The sequence below is a fragment of the Octopus sinensis genome, linkage group LG1 (genome assembly GCF_006345805.1).
Source record: "Octopus sinensis linkage group LG1, ASM634580v1, whole genome shotgun sequence".
In the NCBI taxonomy this organism is placed as follows: Eukaryota; Metazoa; Mollusca; class Cephalopoda; order Octopoda; family Octopodidae; genus Octopus; species Octopus sinensis.
This window is the reverse complement of record NC_042997.1, coordinates 170117438-170140530: the sequence shown is the minus strand read 5'-3', so window position 1 is coordinate 170140530 and position 23093 is coordinate 170117438. Positions and strand designations below refer to the sequence as shown.

Here is a 23093-nt window from a genome sequence, read left to right as displayed (position 1 = left end):
CCAGAGGTGGAAATCCAAAACAAGAGTTTTGGGATCACATACTGGTTTTAAATTCTGGTACAAGGCCAGCAATTTCGAGAGGAGATAAGTCAATTACATCAACCCCAGCACTTGACTTATTTTGTTGAACTTGAATGGATGAAATGCAAAGCTGACCATGGTGAAATTTGAACTCAGAATGTAAAGACGGATGAAATGCCACTAAACATTTTGCCTGGTGTGCTAACAATTCTGTTAGCTTCCTGTCTTAAGTTTTGGGATCATATATTAATGAATAAAAAGCTCAGGACTTGGCTGAATCTTGATAGCATGCTTGTGACCAATTAAACAATAAGCAAAGAGACGAAATAAATAAGGTGTTGACAAATGTGCTGTTGTTATTACAAGAAATGAAACTATTGTTGTAACTCAAACTTTATAACAATATGGACAAGTATGTGTTTGTGGGAGTTCATATTTCCCTTGTTTGCTGGTTTGTAATAAAGTCCTTCATAACAGTCATTCGATTGCAGGCTACCATAAAAGCATGTCTGGGTTTCTTAACTTAACTTGATATGTTGCATGATCTTTGTAAAGAAAATGCTCATTCAGCTGCTACCATTTGTTTCCAGTTCCCAGCATAAACATGGCTAGGTTGTTTGTTGTTCAAGAGACTGAGTGATTATTACCTCACCTCAAAACAAATAGGGTTGGTGACAGGAAAGGCACCCAACTGTAAAAACTCATCCCCATTGTACTCTCATCTGAACTATGCAGGCATGGAAAAGTAGACATTAACCCTTTAGCATTTAAGCTAGCCACATGAAGCCTAAATATTTATGTTCAAACTGGCCAAACCTGGCCTCTCACACCAACCCTAAAAAATCATACTAAAAATTAACAGTTGCCTCATCAATATCCCAAAGCTATGAGATAATGCATGATTAATTCTAAACGATGTGAATAAATACGCATTACTTTTGACAGAATAATGTGAATGCTAAAGGGTTAAAATGATGATGATCATAATGTAAGAAATAAAAACAGACAAGGGAAAATTATTTATAATTTTATTTATAAAAAAAAAAAAAAAAAGAAATGTTATTTTATACTTTTTTCATCTGTGCATTTTGGTATATTGCTTTAGCTGCTACTTTACGTCCCACAGTGGTGGATAAATCACATATAGAGAGAATTTGTTGATTTGTTAGAGATCCTGGTAAACATTTTAATAACTGAGTAACCTGAAACAGGAAGTTTACAGTAATGTTATAACAGTCAATAATCAAGAAATTTTCATTTTTACTATTTCTATAATGGCAGACACTGCAGTGAATTTCTAATTACTCAGCAAATTCAATTCATAAACTAGTTTTGATTCCCAGTTTGAATCATTTTTAATTAAGGTGCTAATTTGCTTAGGGAGGTCATGCATGTCCAAACTTCTTTTTACCTTTTTTCCATAAATCCCAAACTTTGTATCTGACTAAAAAGACATTTTCCTGACATCCTTTGGATTGAAAAGTATATATATATATATATATATATATATATATATATATATATAAAAAGTTTCTCTTTGACAAATCTTTGTTTTCATTTCTAAGTCCTTTCTTAGGGAACACTATTCATTAAAAGGCTTTGGTTTATATTCTTCACTTTTACTGATGTTGTTGTCTATAGAGACTGAAACATTTTATATATATTTAACAATTATAAATCAATGCCCAAAAGGCTATGAACCAAGTACCTTAAACATTTAGCTACTAAAAACAGATTCATTTACATTGTTACCTATATTATCAATCAATCAATCAGATGGCAGAAGGCAACTTAACAATACAAAGTTTGAATCTCTCCAAGGATTTGGAGTGATTAATTTTACATTTTCAATGATTTAACCTATTAGTATTTAAACTGGCCATATCAGACCCAATTATTCTACCAGTTTTATGTTCAAACAGACCAGATTTAGCCTCTCACACCAACCATACAATGTCAATCTAAAAATAACTAGTATTTATTTAGAAAATAATCAAATTTTAGACTAGTGAAAAAATATTAATTTGCTTTAATGCCTGCATTAACTCAAAAGTTATTCCATACTTCAAGGAAAAAAAATTCCTCCTGAATTAAAGAAACCATTACTAGTAATGTAACCAGTCCCCAATGAAGGATTAAAGAAAATGTAGGGTAGATGAGACAATTTAGTCTGGCTAGATTATTACAAGCATTTTATGAAAGTGTCAGACAGGTTGAATGGTGGGACTTAATCTTTTTTCTAATATCAGCATGAATTTCAAATGTAATGTCATAAAATGAAAATTTATTGAATTAAACAAACACTATCTACAAATTATTAATATACAATTTTTAAAGTAAAGATATTGAGTCCATATAAACACTTCTGATGAAGTGATTCTGGGATTATTTTTCAACATATTGATAACATTTGTTTTCTTCAGAATAAAAAAAAAAAAAAAAATAAAAATAACGTTGTAAACCTACCATTCCTTGAGGCATGAATTGAAGAATAAGACGAGAATATTGCCTGCCACATCGTACTGCTTCTTCAATAAGTGCAGCTACAAAACCAGTTCGAGGGCTGATTATACTGCTATGTAAGAGTGAGTTCATCATCCTCATGAGATTCACTATTGAGAGGAAAGAAAATATTTGAATATTACGAAAATTTAACTTCAAAGATATCAGTTGATAGAGTAAATATTTAATCTTCTCCTACTTCGCACATATACAGTCATAAGAATTAGATCTGAACATAGTTCAAAGTCAGGCAATTTCCAACAAATATGTCATATAGTGCATCTCCTCATCAAAACATTAAATCTATATAATCATCCCTAAACTTCTCACTCTGTTTCTATATACTTAACCCATTACACAACTATTTCCTTCATCTCCAATACGATGTCACCTAGTCAATGTAAGATATCTATAACTTATAATAAAAAAAAGTACATAAACAGTCAACAAAGTTTTTACTCACTTTCTGCATACAATAGAGCCATTTTCTGAAAGATGTTTGGAAGTGGAAATTCATACCATTGATGAATACCATGCACAACTTTCTTCCAAGAGTCTATGTTAGTTTATTATTTTCTAAGGTTGACTCCACTCACTGATTTTGAGCCAAATATCTACTTAATAAACTAGCAAATCATATATCTAGTATTTGTGTGGCTTCTCTAGTGCTGAGACCATGATAAAATGTACCCAGTACACTCTGTAAAATGGTTGACAAACGAACAGAAAGGATGTAGCATAGAGAAAACATTTTAGTCTTGTTGAAGACATCATAACCTCTTTAGTAAAAGAGGTTATGATGTCTGATGGGCCCAGTTTCCCGGTTTCTATGGCGTATGTGTTCCCCAGCTGGACAGGACGCCAGTCCATCGCAGCGTTACTCATTTTTGCCAGCTGAGTGGACTGGAGCAACGTGAAATGAAGTGTTTTGCTCAAGAACACAACGCGTCACCCGGTCCAGGAATCGAAACCACAATCTTATGATCATGATGCTGACACCCTAACCACTAAGTCACGTGCCTCCACAAGTAATATTACAATCTTTGTTGCACTCTGAGTGCACTTTGCAAAATGGTTGGTGATAGGAAGGGTATCTAGCTACAGAAAATATACCAAAACAGAATCTACAAGTGAGGCATAATCTTTGACTTGCCCAGTCAGTCAGGAGGTAAGTGACATGGTCAACAACAATCTATGTCAACATGTTAAAGACAACAAAAATGTTCTCTGCACCAGTTCTTATTCAGAGTTACTGTCCTCATAGATGGGTACCTTATGAAGCAGATAGTAGAGTTTATATCTTTCTTGGACATTCCCTTTTAGCCATTTTTCTACAGCTGATGAGGTTTAAATGAAGATGATTATGGTTTTATATATGTGTGTGTATGAAATATTATTGTTGTTACATGTATATTCTTATAAAGGGTAAAGACCCCCTTCAGTTGTGAATGATCCTAGGATTGCACCTAGAAAGTTCCCCTCTGAGGCACAAGTCTAGGCAAGGTTGTTTATAAAAGACCAGCAGTTGCCCATGCATACCAACCTCCCCTCTCCATGCCAATGACGTTATCCAAGGAAAAGGCAAAGGCACCAGTGATGTTGCAACTCATTTCCACAGCTGAGTGAACTGTAGTAACATGAAATAAAGTGTCTTGCTCAAAAACACAACATGCAGCCCAGCCTGTGAATTGAACTCGCTATCTCGTGATTGTGAGCCCGACACTCTAACCACTGAGTGTATATCGTATATCATTAGGTAATATTACAAGTAAGAAAGCTAGAAGACTCATTAGCATGCCAGGTAAAATGCTTAGAAGCATTTTGTCCATCTTTATGTTCTGAGTTCAAATTCTGTTGAGGTCGACTTTGGCTTTCATCTTTTTGGGGGTTGATGTAATTGACTTATCCTTCCCCTGAAGTTGCTGGTCTTGTGCCAAAATCTGAAACAAATATTACATACAATGGTTTTCAGATAACTAACATAATTTAAACATTTACTTACAGACTGCTTTGTTCAAAGGATCTTTAGTATCATAGGGTGGTGATGGTTCACCTTCTTCTTTGGCAGTAATGAAATCTGCAAGTCATAAAGAGTAGTCAATGTGAAAGATATCAACAATAGTAATCATTCCTATGAATAACATTTCAAATGAATTTAATAAAAGACAAGCAAGGCTATTTTTATAGAACAAAAATTATATTTATATTTATATTTACCCAAATTAAAACCTTCTGAGTCGAGTGTAATTTGAGGTTCATGAACTTTACGCATTTTGTTTTTTCTATTTTCATCTTCAGGTTCCTGAAAGGGAAAATGTTACAAGAATAAAATTAATTTTCATTATTGCAATAGTCATAAAATATTGCCCTTTCTTTACTTCAAATTATTTTGATTTAGTAATTAATCATCTGACACAAGATCACCTCCTCCAATGCCCCCTCCCCACTCAAATATTCCTTGTCTTGCAAGTTACTTGGTGATCCTGCCAGTGCTGGCACCATGTAAAAAGCATCCAGTCCACACTGTGAAGTGGTTGGCATTTGGAAGGGCACCCAGCTGTAAAAACCATGCCAAAACTGACCTCACCTGCATTGATGCCATGTAAAAAGTACTCAGCCCACTCTCTTGGAATACAACCTTGTTTGTATTTAAAGTATTATTATAAAATTGAGAAAATTGACTGATATGTTAAGGGAACAAAGAAAAGGAAAAAAGGATACTTACTGCAACAAGCCTATCACTAAACCAGTCAGACCCACATAAAGGGCATCCAGCCATTAAAAACCATGCCAAAACAGACACAGGAGTCTGGTGTAAGCTCCTACTTAGCCAGCTGCTGTCAAACTGTCCAACCCATGGTAGCATGGGAGGTGGACATTAAATGATGATAATGGTGCATGTTAAATAAAATGTGCAACAAAGATACTAACATTACTTCTATTTCAACATTATAATGGTTTAGCAGAACATTAATTCTGTGAAGCAAAGCATTCTTAAGTCTAATAATATTCATGAATAACATGTAGTGGGTCTACAGTGAACTTAGCATTCTACTGTGAGTTGTAAACTTCATGACACCAACTGTTATATTGGCTTGTAGAAAGTAGCCAGAAGTTGGTGAAAATGGTTTATAACATGAATTTTTGAGAAGGTCTATGAAGAACAAAAGTGCTCAAAAATATAATTTTTGAGGTCTATAAAGAAAGAAAGCACTAAAACAATATAATTAATAAAACAGTACCACACCTTCTGTCTACTTCTTTTATTAATATAGAATCTGTACACCACAACAGAAACCCTATAGATATATATATCCATACATATATATGATGAGAAAGAGAGAGAGACAGAGCATCTGTAGATAATGTGCATGCAGTTGTGCTATGACATTTTAGCTATCAAATACTTTCAAATTTGAAAACTGTGAAAGTCATAAAGCTGGTTCTGGTTATGAATGCCAGAGAGAGGAAAGTAATACTCATCGCTCACTGTTTGGTGATTAAAACTCATTTCACTATGGTTCAGTGAAATGAAGCAAAACCGAACCGTAATGTACCATAGTTTATAATAAAATGCGATATTTTATCAAGCTCTTGAGGGATCAGTGATCGTACAACAGCCATCTTAATCATCATCATCATCGTTTAATGTCTGCTTTCCATGCTGGCATGGGTTGAACAGTTTGACTGAGAACTGGCAAACCAGAAGACTGTACCAGGCTCCAATCTGATCTGGCAAGGTTTCTACAGCTGGATGCCCTTCCTAATGCCAACCACTCCAAGAATGTAGTGGGTGATTTTTATGCATCACCAGCATGAGGCCAGTCAGGCAATACAGGCATTGACCACGCTTGAATGGCGCTTTTTACATGCTACCAGCAGAGGAGCCAGTCAGGTGGCACTGGCAACAACCACACTAGAATGGTGCTTAATATGAGATAATTACAAGAGATGCTTCCAAATTAAAAAAAGATGGATCCATTTTTACAATATCCATAATAATAAGGATGATATTTTTGAAAATTCTATAAAATAATCTGAATCTCAATACACAATAATTTATATATTTTTTACATAAAGATATTGGGGCCTGACTGCTAAATAAAACTAATACTTACCTCCCAGTCTACTTCATGGAATGGGCGTTTTCGTCCTCTTTTAGTGTAATGGAATGAATCTGAAAATTACAAAAACAAGCAAATACCATGAGCTGCTAGTATATATATATATATATATATATATATATATATATATATATAGATATATATATATATAAAGGGAAAGTTTACGAAAATAAACAAAAGACGAAGGCAGGTGGTGTACAAACAAACAGATGTATTAGTATAGCGCTCAGGAATAGAAAAAGTCTTATACGTTTCGAGTCTACGCTCTTCTACAGAAAGATACACAAAAAAACAAGGAGAGAAAAAAAATGTGTGTAGTAGCTGAGAGGGAGACACGCACACAGAGGATTCTACTATTAAATACACTCACCTTTACTATTTGATTTTGCCATCTGAGCTCCTACAATGCACATAACACATAGTTTTGCTAACATTGCACCTCGGGGATTGACGAGCATATGCATTTTATGTCGGGAACTCAGTATGTTGGGAAGAGTGTGTAACAGCAGACTTAAGCTGATATTCTCAAGGTCCATGTGGCAAAGAGCAAATGATAAACTAAGAGATAAGGATAAATCTTCAAGCCGATTACCAGCTAGCATCATCTGCAGGAACAAGAAATTTGAACTCGTTAAGCATCTTTGAAATGTACAGCAATAAGTCAATTAAATATTATTCATGATAATGAAACAGTGTTTAATAAAATGTACTTCATTGGCTAATAGTAACTGAAATCACTGGCAAGGAGATTATATTTAAACGCAGTTAGATATGGTGGCTAGTGTAAGGCAGTATACTTTCACTTTATGGAAATAGGATACTTGCATTCTTTTAGGTGTTTCAGTCATTTGACTGTGGCCATGCTGGAGCATTGCCTTTAGCCAAGCAAATCGACCCCAGGACTTATTCTATTGGTCTCTTTTTGCCAAATCGCCAAGACACAGGGATGTAAACATACCAACATCAGTTGTCAAGCAATAGCGGGGGAACAAACACAGACATAAATAACAAATACACACACACATATATATGATGGGCTTCTTTCAGTTTCCGTCTCTACCAAATCCACTCATAAGGCTTTGGTTGGCCCGAGGCTATAGTAGAAGACACTTGTCCAGGGTGCCACACAGTGGGACTGAACCTGGAACTATGTGGTTGGGAAGCAAGATTCTTACTACACAGCCATTCCTGTGCCTATTATTTCACTTTATATAGTATTTGGAGGAGGTTTGTGGCATAGTAGCTGGAAATTTGGCTCACAATTGTAATGTTATGAGTCTGATTCCTGGCTGTGTCACTGAGCAAGACACTATTTCTCATTGCTCAAGTCTACTCAGCTGGTAAAACTGAATAGTACCTGTAATTCAAAGGGCCAGCCTTGTCACACTCTGTGTCATGTTGAACCTCCCTGAGAAATATGTTAAGCGTCCCTGTGACTGTCAAGTGATCAACCACTTGCATGTTAATTTCATGAGCAGGCTGTTCAATCAATTGCATCAACTGGAACACACGTTATAACTGACGGAGAACCAGGCCATTGCATTTGCAGAACAATAACAAATATTGCTGGTTAGTTTCCAACAGTAACTAAATCACTGCATTTTTAATGGCTCAAGTGACAAGGGATTGGATGTGCAACTGAGGCACAACAAATATTATACAGGGTATTTTTTTCTCCTCAACACTGTTTAACTCTTTCAACAATATGTATTATCAAAAGATATATACATGCATATAAAACAGCATCTGCACAGTTTCTATCTACCAAATTCCACTTGTAAGGCATTGGCACTCAAAGCTATTGTGTAAGAAACTTGCCTAAGGTGCCATGGAGTAGAGTCAAGCTCAGAACTATGTGGTTATGAAGCGACTTCTTAACTATACAGCCATTAAGGATACTTTCATAAATACATATTTCTCCAATCTCTATATATATAAAGCTGAAGTTGTCTGTGTATGGCAGGTTTGGTAGCCTTCAACTAACACTATCTCCTCCGAGACCCTGCGGCGCAAGTTGACCAAAATTGAGAGTATGATAGAAGAAGGTTTGCTCTTCCTTCCGCAGAAGAAAAAATTCAAATCGAACCATGTTAACACCAAAAATTACTTACATCAAAAAGGTAGTTTTTTTTCTATGAAAATCCCTATTTTTTACTAGTGTTGACTGCTGTGTTGCCATTTTTCAGTGTATTTCAACCAGAAAAATGTTCACTTAAAGAAAATAACAAGCTACATAATGCAAAATTTTTACTTTTCAAAAATTCCAATTCTAAAGGGTCAAAACAAACCCAAGCAACGCCAAGCAATACTGCTAGTTTTATATATTTCTCTCTTGGAATACAACCTTGTTTGTATTTAAAGTATTATTATAAAATTGAGAAAATTGACTGATATGTTAAGGAACAAATACAAAAGAAAAGGAAAAAGGATACTTACTGCAACAAGCCTATCACTAAACCAGTCAGACCCACATAAATTTAATAATTGTTCTAAAGCATGTAGACTCCGTAAATCTACCCAGCCTTTTTCAAATATGGCTTGTGTCGTCTGATCCATGACTTTGCCAGGTAGAGCCTTTGGGGGAATATACTGCTGAGCAGTTGAGCGTCTTGAGGCAGGTAAAATATCATTACTCATTTTGCACAAAATTATACTCATAAGATGAGACCTAAAATTGTTTTATAAAAAAAAAATTGAATTAGGAAATAAGAACAAAATTTTATTTTAAAATACTTAAGAATGTCAATATTTTTGGAAATTATTTATTAGTTTTAGTTCAACAGCATTATAGTTAAAGAGTTTAATAGAAAGACTCGGAAGAATAATAAAAAAGTTAGCAACATTTTCTGACCTATAGGAGACATTTGACAGGGACTGGAAGTTTTATAGTTATGAAGGAGCAATGAAGCAACTAGGTGGTGAGTTGACAGAATCATTAGCACATACAAGAAAATGCTTAGCATATTTCTTCTGGCTCTTTACATTCTGAGTACAAATCTCACTTTGCCTTCCATTCCTTTAAGGCTGATAAAATAAAGTACTAGTCAACTACTAGAGTTGATGAAATCGGCTTGTCCTCCTCCCCTCAAAATTGCTGACCTCGAACCTGGCAACAGAGCAGCATCCCATTCAAGGAGAGTGTTGTGATCTGCCATCTGGAAACTGGGTAGCCAGCCTTATGAGGCCTTGGGCTCAGGAGAAGAAATACAGTTGAGCACTAGGATTGATGTAATTGACTTACCCCATCCCCAAACTTGCTGACTTTGTACCAAAATTTGAAATCAATATTCAAACAGGTGTCCTGGATAGGGTGAGCAAGCTTATAGGGGAAGAAATCATTGCAATGGTCATTAATACATATATTTTAGAAATGGCTATCCTTATCTTGTGGGCTTGAGGGTGCTGGTGTCATGTAAAAGCACCCAGTACACTCTGTGAAGTGTTTGGCATTAGGAAGGGGATCAGCCACAGAAACCATGCCGAAAGAGACATGGAGCCCAGGCAGCTCTTGTCAAACTGTCCTACCCACACCAGCATGGAAAATGGATGTTAAATAATGATGTTGGTGACGATGATGATTGTGTTCAGGGTGAAAAAAAGTTGGGTCAGCAATTCAGTCATATTCATGTTGTGCAAGTAATTAAGATTGTAAGTGTACCAGATGCATTGAAAAAGCCATCTGTGTGAAAAACCACAAACCAAAGACTATTTCATTAGATGGCTGGAGAAGATATGATAGCAGTGGACAATGTGAAATACAAAGAAGTTTAGGGGATTATTAGTGTGCAGGCAAAATCTTTAACCCTTTCATTACCAACCCGGCTGAAACCGGCTCTGGCTCTGAGTACATATGTCTTGTTTGAATTAAAATCTTCCACCAAACCTTAGTCACAATTTATGTTCCTAACACTAGCTGAATGGTAACCAAGTTATTTTACAAAATTCTTTGTTATATTTAAAATTAATTGAAAGAAACACAAAGCATCTCAAAAAAAAAATACATTAACAACAATAGCATTAGCTGAGATTGGAGAAAAGTAAGTTTACTGTATTTTGTTAATGAATAATTCAAACTTAAAAGACATGCTAAGTGTTGTATCATTACTCAACAAGGAAATGATAATTACCTTTCATGATAATTTTCTGATGGATATTGTCCTTGGGAATCTGGATTAACACGACTGAGTTGTTCAAGCATGTTATGTGGTTTTGATCGAGCTTCTTCACCAACTGTGTTCATGTAACTACATAACCAGGCTGATACTACGACGGGTAGACAGCACATCTTTTTCTTTACACAATCTAATATATTCTGTATTAAAAAAAAATCCATATTCAAAATAAATTGGTTTAAAAATATAAAACTCTATAAAGAAATGCAGTAAAAATATTTACAACATACTGGCATACTTTGTATTTACTTCAGAAAACAACACCCATAGCAATAATGTAAAAACATCTTCAATAAAAAGAAGTCAACGAGTACAAAATAGTTTTAAAATAATGAAAATCACACTAAATCTACTTTTAAATACTGATTTCTTCAACTTTTTAACTTCCAGTCCATATTTACTCTACAAATGATCAAATGTTCATCATCATCATCGTTTAACGTCTGCTTTCCATGCTAGCATGGGTTGGACGATTTGTCTGAGGATTGGCAAACCAGATGGCTGCACCAGGCTCCAATCTGATCTGGCAGGGTTTCTACAGCTGGATGCCCTTCCTAACGCCAACCACTCCGAGAGTGTAGTGGATGTTTTTACATGCCACCAGCACAAGGGCCAGTCTGGCAGTACTGGCAATGGCCACGCTCAAATTGTGCTTTTTACGTGCCACCTGCACAGGAGTCAGTCCAGCGGCACTGGCAATGACCTTACTCGAATGTTTTGTTCACGTGCCAGTAAGGCAACGCAGGTAACGATCACGCTCAAATGGTGCTTTTTACGTGCCACTGGCACGGAAGCCACACAGCTGCTCTGATGGGTGAATATGCATAGTTTTTTCTCATAAACTTAAAAACACTTTCTATTACTGCTTTTTTTGCTTCATGTTTATGTTTAACAAGACTATAGCAATAGTGCAGATAGCTTTGCCATGGGCCTGTAGCTCCCTCCTTTTTATTTCTTTTGCTGAAGATTTTTTTTAACCTGCAGTTAAATTCATCCTGACATTTGTCAACTTTCTTGACAATGTTAATCGATCTGTAGTGTCCAATAAATACAATTCCATTTTTTATCTTGACCAATCTTCTGTGTAGATAAACACGAAATCTACATTTGTTTTCCCTCCATTATATTCAACCGTGCTTTTGTCTTCAGATCCAAAGAAACATAGCTTAACATACATAGCTACTCAAGGCCTCAGCTAATACACTTGTCAATCTAGCTATACTTTAAAATAAGCTTTTAAAAACCCACTGATTCAATTAAAAAGACAATTTTAAAAATAAATAAAATACATTAAAATAAGCATTCACAAAAGGAAAAACAAAACAAAACACTACAAAATGATGATAATTACCTTAACGTTATCAGCAGATAAAGCACCATGTTCCCATGCAAACAGAACTTCTTGCATTGCAAATGGAGCATTCATACAGATTTCGTGCCAGCGAGCCATACTGCAATAAGATAGGTCAATATAAAAATATGAAATATTTTAAATAAACCATTTAAAAATCATCCAATATAAAAATATGATGTTCAGGTGGAGTCTTTAACATATTGCTACCTATTAATGAACATAGTCTCCTTGTAACTGCCCAAAGATGCCTCGGTCAAATCACAAAAATAACTACTATTACACATTACCACAAGCATGAAATGAGACTTCTTATCTGCCTGTCTGTATGTATCTATGTATTAACACACACATATCTGTTTATTTTTCCATGCTGGCATGGGTAGAATAGACACTTATCTGAGGTAGCATTTTCTGTAGCTAACCCATACCTGTCTCTCAAGTAAGGGATATGTTTTTATACTCCATGAAACTTTGAAAGTGCATGGCCACAGTGCTCTTGTTATGAGGGAACATAAGCATGACATGACCACACACACATATATATGTATGTATGTGCGTGTGTGAGTGTGTGTGTGTGTGTGTATATATATATATATATATATATATTATATATATATATATTATATATATATATATACATATATATATATATATATATACATATATATATATATATACATATATATATATATATACATATATATATATATATATATATATATATATATATACTAGCTGACGTACCCAGTAATTCCTAGGAAAGCATAATTGTTTTGCTAATCCAATAACAATACAAAATATGTAGACTGTAAAACAGTTTTTTTGCATTTACAGAGGATACCGAACTGTCTTACACAGGATCTTGTCTTTAGGAATTCCCAATTAGTTACGAATACCCAAATTGTGAAGTCAGTTATGTAATAACATGAAATTAGTTACCCAACAGTAAGAATTCAAATAAAGTAGCCCTACAGCTTAGAGAGAAGATGTAATATGAGGGGGTGATGAAAAGTTCCTGGCTTTGAGTAAAAGAAAATACAGAGGATCAGTTAATTATGATTTTATTGAACATATTCCCCATTCAGATTTATACACTTACTGCAGTGGTCCTCCAGTTTTTTTAAGCCATGTAAAAGAACTTAGATGGTTGGGCCTCCAACCAGGCCTTTCACAATACCTTTGTAGTGACGTCATTTTCCAGTGTGCGCACACGCAACGTCATTCTTCAGTGTGCGTGTGCGGAACGTCATTCTTCAGTGTGCGTGTGCGGAACATCATTCTTCAGTGTGCGTGTGCGAAACGTCATTCTTCAGTGTGCGTGTGCGGGGCTGGAACCTTCTGGAAAGGCCTAAGGAAGTTCCCTCATGCACATGCGCAAGAGACTGGGGAAGAAAATTCTATCGCGTTCCTTGTTAGCGTCGTTGACTTGAGACACGGCTATTGAAACGAAAGGACGTGTTAAACGTGTGATCAGCCAGTCTCCTGTCCCAGACGCTTAGAATTTGACCTGCTCTGTTGCTGCTGAATTTGTTGTAAGAATCTTACAAATGTTAAAGTTCAGCCTTGCTATATCGAACCAAGTGGATACCAATATACCAACGTACTTCTTTTGTAAGTAAGAAATAAAGAGTATATATATTTTTAAGGTTGTGTTCTTGTTCCTGACTGGTAGATTCTGGAAATTCATCATCATCGTTTAACGTTCGTTCTCCATGCTAGCATGGGTTGGACGGTTCGACCGGGGAACTGGGAAGCCAGAAGGCTGCACCAGGCTCCGGTCTTATCTGGCAATTAAAGAAAGGAAATTGGTTGCACCCGAACAGTGTAAAGAATTAACCAGTTCCATTACACCCTTAAAACCAGGAACTTTCAGCACCTACTCATACATGACAATCAGAAAATAGTGATTACTCAAAAAGAAAGTTTAAAACTGATTTTAAAAAATCTATTTTGCAGTAAAGTTTGAAGTTCCTACCTGTTTTTATGTTCCCCTCCATTTGTAAACTGGTTTAAAAGCAAGTCAACTTTGTGTTGGTCACTAGGACTGCTATTCTCTATACATTTGTATTTACCATCTTCTGGCAGACATTTCATTGACCATTGAGCAAAGAAAGACTCCGAGCAATCAGGACTTGAAGTAATTATCTATATTTTGAAAAGATAATTAATGGGTATGAATGAAAGGTTGTGAATAAAATTAGAGATAAGACAGATAATAAATAGAATTGGTAAAATAACAGATAGTTTGTAGGACATCAGAATTAATGAAGTGTATGACAGACAGGCAGCCAACCAAAAAATGTATAAAGCTCCATGGTCAACATGGAAATTATGAGTACAGTAATCCCTCACCATATTGTGGTTCACCTGTCATGGTTTATTATTTAAGCTTACATTGGTGTTGTTTTTGCATTTGTAATAAAATAAATACATACAAATTATAAAAATAATAAAATATACAGTACAGTATTGTTTTTACTTCATGAATTTTCACCTATCGCAGGGTGTTTTGGAGTGTAACATCTGCAATAGTCAAGGGATTACTGTATTTCTAAGAAAACAGGTGAATTTTTTTTATGTCATACTTCGTTAAATCATGTGCATACTTTTCCATGATAACAGAGAGTTATAACATTTTAGGAAGCCTTTTTGGTGACTTCTAATAAGAATGAAAGGCTGAAGTTACCATAGGTTTAAAGTAAAAGTGATAGTTTGGTATTCAGTAGTATGAGAAGGAAGCAGATGTCAAAAGAAAATGAGCTAATTCTAGGGTACAATGTTTCAAGAGTAATAGCTGAGTTGTCATTTGTGTTTGAAAATTTGAATATAATATTTGGCCTCAATCACTGAATCAGTATTAAAATGAAGGATTCAATGAAAGAGGCAGCTGATGAAGCTAAGAAGTGAACTCTATGTTGCAGATGTAATGTGCATCAGAACAGATTTATTTCTGCTGATATTTGAATTGGTTGGAATAGGTTTTGGCATATCCTAATAAATCCATTTAAAAATGAGAAGAGTGGATGATAGTTTAAGGGTTGGAAATGCCTTTAGATAAAATCCAGGACACTCAGCTACAGTCAAAAAGTTTTTTGATTCTTGGATGAATAAAAGCATTTTATTTAATGATCCCTTTGCAGGAATTCAAGATGAAGATAAAGAATTAATGATAGTTGTCAGAAACAGCCAGGTTATTGTGAAGCATAGAATATATTGCAACATTATTTACAATTGACGGATATTTGTCCTCATCTTGTTTGTTGTTATTAATAATACAACACTGAAAACAAGCCAAACTATCACAGTCTCTAACCACAATCTTTTGGAAAATTGCTAATGGTATGTCAAAAGTTATGTGGAGAGGTCACATACATAACCAAGCATACATAACCCACACTTGATATGTGCCTTACATTATTTAACGACTGTGTCACCTTTGGGAAGGCACATGGTTAGAGTGTTGGACTCACAATCATGAGGTAGTGGGTTCAGTTCCTGGACTGAGCTGTGTGTTGTGTTCTTGAGCAAGAAACTTTATTTCAAACTGCTCCAGTTACTCAGCTGTAGAAATGAGTTGCAATGTCACTGGTGCCAAGCTGAGTTGGTCATTGCTTTTTCCTTGGATAACATCAGTGGCATGGAGAAGGGAAGTTGGTATGCATGGGCGACTGCTGGTCTTCCATAAACGACCTTGCCCAGACTTGTGCCTCAGAGGGGAGCTTTCTAGGTGCAATCTTGTGGTAATTCATGACCGAAGGGGGTCTTTATCCTTTATCACTTTTAAAAAACATTTTTTAATTATCTAAATGAAAATTCTCTTAGAAAGATGAAAAGAATGTTAAATTTTCATTCACCAATTAGCTATTTGCAATGAGGGGACGATAACAAAATCATAGTAATGGTGCACCACCCTGGTGACTGATTGTGGGAATACAAAACATCACAGTCAAAAATATGAGTTTTACATCCCATATGGAAATTCTCTTGACCAACCTATAAACAATTATATAGCTGATCTGAAAATAGATAAAATTAAACATGGTACTCATATAATGTAGCTTGTTTATGATAAATTTATAGTTTTATACTCCATTCCAGTATACTGTCTCAGCATTGTATTTGCATGCACAGAATCATGCATTTTTCACATACAAAACCACTTGAAAATATCTTTCAATAAGTGGTATGATGAAACTCATTAAATTTATTCTCCCCCATCTCCTAAATATACATGTAAAATAGGTGTGTGTTTTAAGCAAGAGTGCATCTTATATACACTGGCAAATACAGTGCTATTAATATAACAACAAAATAATTACCTCGGCACCATAAAGTTGTGCTATGTGACATAACATTAAGAAAGAAATGTCAAACAACAAAGCTCTTGTATTGGCTGCTTTTCCACCCTCACCAGTTGCTTGACGTGCAAATTCATTAAACCTAGAATAAAATATAGGAAATACATAGAATAAAAAAAATTAAGGGTAGATATTCATTTCTTTATTTTATGTGCATTTTTGCATGCAGGCATAGGTTGAATGGATACTTATTTTACAGTTGGATGCAATTCCTGTTGACAACCCATAGCTATTTTTCATGTAAGGGATTGTTTTGTTTTGTCTTATTGTACTAAACTTTGAAACTGCAGAGCTATGGGATGTAACACGCACTGGAAATGATATTTCACACACACAATAATACATATATGTGTGCGCATGTGTGTATACAATGGACGTCTAATCAATTTCACTCACAAGGCATTGGGTTAGCATAGGGCTAAAGCAAAAGACACTTGTCCAAGGCGCTGCACAGTCAAACTGAACAGGAGACCACATGGTTACAAAGTGAACTTTTTAACCACACAACCATGCCTGGAATTCAAAATAGTGAAGTTCTGTATTTTCATTAAAAAAACATTTTTTTACTTACATGAAACTACATAATTATGCTTAATTATACATAATATTAGTGGTTAGTGTTTTTGCACTCACAATCATAAGATTGTGGTTTTGATTCCCTAACTGGGCAGTGCATTGTATTCTTGAGCAAAACACTTCACTTCATGTTGCCCCAATCTACTCAAATGTAAATGAGCTCCAGCAATAGCTGAGAAGTCAATCCTGTGATGGGCTGGCATCCGAGCCCATTCAGGAGTGAGTCTTATAAATCTCAGCTATTTAAACTGGGTTAAGCTCCAACCTTAATGAGTCCTAGGGGTCTCCACAGACTAAAGTTTAAGTAAGTTTTAAATTTATACATATCTATTCTGATATATTTATGTTGGTACCTGTGCTGGTGTCATGTAAAAAGTACTCATGCTGATGCCACATAAAATGCATCTGTGCCAGTGTCATGTAAAAGGCACCCATGCCAGTGGTACGTACAGAGCACCTGTGCTGGTGATATGTAGAGAGTAACTATGCCAGTGCCACATAAAGAGTACCCTAGCTGGTGCCATGTAAAAAGTACCAAGTGGTTGGCACTAAGAAGGGCATCCAGCCATAGAAACCATGCCAAAAACAGACAGTAGGAGCCTGGTGCAGCTCTCTGGTTGGCCAGCTCCTCAAAGCATCCAACCCATGCCAGCATGAAAAATGGACATATGATGATGATGATGATATTACTCCTAAAACTTAGAATATAAAAACTATTGTACATCGAGTTACTGCAAGACTCAATGGAAATTGTTATTCAGCAAAAGTTTGGCTATTTAGCAAGTTTACTATTAATGAACAATTATTAATGTAGTTGGTAGAAAATTAGTTGCACTTTCTCACATAAGACTTCAAATCACTGTGACTCTACTGCTTATGGTAATGATGAATTTAAAGTCTATGTTCCATCCTGGAATGTGTTGGATGATTTGACAAGATCCAACTAGCCAGGAGTCTGTGTTGGGTGCCAATGACTGCTTCAGCAAAGTTTCTATGGCTGGATGCTTTTCCTTATGACAACCACTTAGGAGTGTACCAGGTACTTTTTCATGGCACCAATCATTGTTGATAAACCAGTATAGCAGAATAATTTAATAACTTAACCATTATAATGCTGAAAGAATGCTTTACATCTACGGGGTGATGTCCAAGAGGTGTGCTAGTTAAAATAATCAAAACCATTGCAGCCACCTACACCTGTACATAAAGCACTCATTATTCTCAAATAAAAGATGACTAAAATCTTGTCTTTTAAATTAATATTCACATGAGATACCTTATTAAAGTGTTGTCAAAGATTACTTAAAATAATCAGACAATTTAAAATCAATAACAAAACCATCTTTAACCTTTTATCATCCACATTATCCTTTCAAAGGTAATGTTTATTTATTCACATTGTTTTGAATTAATTATGCAATATATTGTAGCTTTTATATGATTGTTTAATATCAGATTGATATTGTAGGGTTGGCGTGGGAAATCACATCTGTCCAGTTTGAACATAAAAAGATAGAATATTTTAGCTGTATATGACTGGTTTAAATGCTAAAGGGATAATTGATGCTGTAAAATTATGAATATTAAATCAATGATACTTACTTGACTAGCTTGATAGCAAAGCTTTGCAGCTTTCCAGTGGCAGCAGCAGCTGCAAGAATTAGTTCAAAACTTTTCCCAGAGAGCATATGTGATAATACTCCAAGAAGAGGTTCTTGGTTTTTTGAGTAATCAGCATCTAATGTCTATAAAGAAAGAGAAAAGAATATAAAATGAAAACCAAATTTAAGTATATAAAAAGAACAAACAAAAAAAACTCTAAATCTCTTCTGTCTGTAGCAAGGGATAGTTAAATGCTATGCAGTCATTGGTTTGTACTCATCTAATTTGTTTCATCAAATCAAATTCTTTGTTAAAAAACTGAGGTCACTCATCATTACCTGATGTCAGTTATGTCTCTTACTTAACCCATGAAATGATTCCAAGTGTAATATTTATATACATATGTGTAGATATCTCATGTACATTATACACTTATGTGTGTGTGTGTTTGTGACTGGATGTGTGTGTATGCATGTGTGTACACATGTACATGCCTTACTGCATATCATTTTTTGCATTGCTTAGTTAGGGAGGGAAGGGCAAGCAATAACTATGACTGCACCACTTCTTTTTTCAGGGCTTCTAAATCTGATGGAGGAAATTATCCTAAAATCAGAGACATAACCTGAATGTTTGTATTAAAATGAATTTTGCTAAAAGCATCACAAGACCAAGTGGTGGGGTTAATTATACAAATGACTAAACCATGTTAGAGTGCTATTATTTAAGCATAAGATAGCAGTCTTACTGTCACAGATACTACATTAAGCTCATGCCAAAGCAAAGTATATCCTAACCTGAAGATTTATTTCTCATTTATTCAGCATTAGGAAAACTGGGCACTGGCACTAAGGTTTTTGTGGTTTAAAAAGGATTATTCTTTACAGATACACAGAGGTGCACACACATACGTGCACGAATGCATGCAGTGAGAAAAATGTAGAGTTTATTTCCTACATATTTTGAAGTAGTTTTTAGAACCTTATGTGTTGACATGACTGTTACATATTTTCACTGAAACATAAGGTTTGTAAATATTTCAAATGGCTTTTTATTAAATAATTGTTTTCTAACCAATATGATTTATGAAATGTCAGATAAACTTCATAATGAAAAAAAATGATGATTTAGATTTCAGTGCTTCTATCTATGCTGGTTCCACATAAAAAGCACTTGTGCTGGTGTCATGTAAAAAGCACCTGTGCTGATACTGTGCACAAAGCACCTGAGCCAGTGCCATGTAAAGAGCACCCATGCCAGGTCGCATAGGAAATGCCCATGCAGGTGCCATGTAAATTTCACCCATGCCAGGTCGCATAGGAAATGCCCATGCAGGTGCCATGTAAAAAGCATCCAGTACACTCTGTAAAGTGGTGTTAAGAAGGGCATCCAGTCATAGATACTTAACTAAATCAGACTGGAACCTGGTCTAGCTCTCCAGCTTGCTAGCTCTGGTCAAATCGCCTAACCCATGTCAGCATGGAAAACGGATGTTAAATGATGATGATATCTGTCTATTAAATTTTACATAAATATAAACACAAAGTGTATCGAAATCTACTCCATTGAAGCTGCAATAAAAGCAATTAAGCTTTTCTTAGAATCTGTTGCTCGAAGACATTCTCAAACAGCCTTTTTACTTATTCAGCTCTTTTGATTTTAAAAAGATGTTGTAACTTTTTATGTATTGTCCCTACGTGAATATTCCTTATGTATTATCAGCACAAGAAATGAGTAAGAAGATAGAAGAAATGCCATTTTCTATTGATTGTAGCAATATTAATACTTCTGCATTAAAAAATTGTTTTTAAAGAGTAAAAAACAAACACGAAGTAAAAAAGAATGAATTTTTAAAAACAGTTAAAAGAAAACAATATTTAAAAGAGTCCAAATAACCCCCCACCACCACCACCTCAAAATACTATAAAAATTCGAAATGTTTAATCAGTTGAGGTTTTGGAGTTATATGAACTCACTACACTTTTCAAGGAACATCAACACTATTTTAAAGTTCTTACTTCTCATCCTTATAAACTGAACCTGTAGAATAGGAATCCAAGGCTAAAATGCTACCAAGTATGGATTTTAAAACATGTGCTATGGATGAAGTACATTAATACATTAGATCTGAACTCTTATGAGATAGTCACAAGTGGAATAATCCACAACTTAAAAATGTTTATAGCAATTAAATCATTAAGATGAATTTAATGTCTAGTTTGTTAAAAGTTTCATTTAAAGGACTTATGTATATAAATACATAATTAACTTAATGCATCAATTAAATGAAATATTTCTAGTAAAAAAAAAAATATATATATATTTAAGATACTTACCCAATTTGGTTATAAATATTTTGATGTTAGGAAAATAAGGCTTAGTACTAAATGTAGGAAGGTCATCTTATCTTTTATATTGTAGATGTTTTATAAAATGTCTAATTTTGATAGATCTAGTCCAGTTTTAGGTGTGAGTGCTAGGGAAACACATTCAGTTCTAAATAATTCAACTATCTAGGACTAATTTAGGAAGGAAATGGAAGTCTGCAAAGGTAATTGATATTATTATTATTATTATGATACCTACCATTTTGTTACCTTAAAAATGTATCAGAGCAAAAATCAAAACAAAAGAGAAAATATTTCTTTCAAAGAAACTCTCCTAACATTTTTAGATAGAAACCAGATGAAAATTGGTTTCCAATACTTACTTGCTTGTGTTCCATAACTGAATATCAAGACAGATGAAAAGATGGGGAGAAATAGATAGAAATGAAAAAGGAAGAGAGGAGAGAGAGAGACAGAGAGGGGAGAGTAGCATGTGTTACACATACACACACTATATAGAGCTACATAGAGAGAGGAAGTCTGTGCAATGTGAGCATGTGAAAAAGAATAACAATAGATAGCAAATTTCAACATGATTGAGTTGCAGTTTTCTGGTGACTGTTAGAAATAACTTCATTGGAGTAGGGAATGGGCAATGAAAAGATATATAAAGTGTGAAATAACAGGGAAATGGATTTAACTGGGTCTGCAGAAGTGTGCATATGTGCTAGTGAATTCCTTTTTCATCTAGAGTGCAGCAGAGACAAGATCATTATGGTAATGCTGGAGAGAGAACATTTGTAATAACATGGTACTTTAAAATTATGTTAAAATTTTCTAGCAAGAATGAATTATTTCATAAATCATTTGAAATTTAACTCAGGAGATTAGATAAACATATGGTACAAACTTGTTGAAACTTAGGTGATTTTATAACTTCTCTTGACCACCCAGAAAAAAATAAATAACCATGAGAAATGTACCTTGATTTGCTGAATCACTATATCCCCTTACATACATTCAAAAACCATACGCTGCTTAGTCAGTGAAGCACAAGCCTATCAGATGAAGGGTTGATACCTTAAATTCTGTAACAAACATGGTTTCTGGCAAAGGAGAAATCATTAATACTTAACTTCACTGATCCCCTAATTGTCTGTGGATACCATAGATGAAGTGCACCTCACTGCTACAAGCAACAGGAATTATTGCATCATTAACAAATGTTTTATAAGTTTACATTACTCAGCTCCAATCTTCTTGTAGATTTAGCAAAGAGAACTGGCTTGCTCTAGCCCCTACGTAAAAACAGAGTTTACTATGGCGTTTCAGTGACTCAATGAGACAGAATATCAACTATATACATACATATATATATATATGTATAAACACACATACACACACTTATTTATAGATCTCCCAATGTATCTTTTGGTATACCTTTATGTAGTAGAGTGCTCAGTACACTAAAGTTGAGCTAAAATAATGTAATCTAATATACATGCAAAGATATTCACACAAAATACAATAGAAAATATGAATATTAAAATACATATCAAATTTAATCCAGATGTGGCACTGTGTTTCAACTACTAATTCAATTTCATATTTTTTTCATTTTATCACATTTACACACACACACACACACACGTGTACGTGTGTGTATTTGTGGCTTTGTGCTAAAACATTACAGTGCTCAATTCATGCATTTTTGCTTTTAGGAAAGTGTGTAGAATCTGTACAGGTAACTAAACAATGTTATAATAAGTATCACATTGGTCTCCAAGAGGATATAATGCAGTGAGTGAAATGGCAGTTAAGCTACTGGACATGTGATTAGCTGGGTTTTGCTATATAGAATCTTTCCATGTGTCTTCAGCTTAAATATCATTTGTGAATTATCCCTCAGTATTTTCCTTGGGTTATTTTTATTACTAACATCTTTCTCATCACCTAAAAGTGCAGTTGTCTTTCATGACACATAACACTGAATTGTTTTCCATGCTTTGGCAGTTCCTCAATTAATCTCCACTTTCAGCTATTACACATTGAACAGA

At 34.7% G+C, this 23093-nt stretch overlaps 1 protein-coding gene across 10 annotated transcripts in view; it reads right to left on the bottom strand.

Annotated features, from left to right (window-relative positions):
• Nucleotides 1–1035: 1035 nt before the first annotated feature.
• Nucleotides 1036–23093, bottom strand: part of LOC115210273 (mediator of RNA polymerase II transcription subunit 24) — a 51450-nt gene continuing 29392 nt past the window's right edge. For all 10 annotated transcript variants that reach the window (XM_036506911.1, XM_036506910.1, XM_036506874.1 and 7 more), the window contains 12 exons: nt 18710–18852; nt 16493–16613; nt 14149–14318; nt 12171–12270; nt 10775–10959; nt 9084–9315; nt 7018–7252; nt 6642–6700; nt 4741–4825; nt 4526–4600; nt 2488–2633; nt 1036–1223 (listed from right to left, as the gene is read on the bottom strand). In XM_036506911.1, coding sequence (XP_036362804.1) covers nt 1086–1223; nt 2488–2633; nt 4526–4600; nt 4741–4825; nt 6642–6700; nt 7018–7252; nt 9084–9315; nt 10775–10959; nt 12171–12270; nt 14149–14318; nt 16493–16613; nt 18710–18852 — 1689 coding nt within the window. In that variant the 3' untranslated portion in view covers nt 1036–1085. The remainder of the gene's footprint in view (nt 1224–2487; nt 2634–4525; nt 4601–4740; nt 4826–6641; nt 6701–7017; nt 7253–9083; nt 9316–10774; nt 10960–12170; nt 12271–14148; nt 14319–16492; nt 16614–18709; nt 18853–23093) is intronic.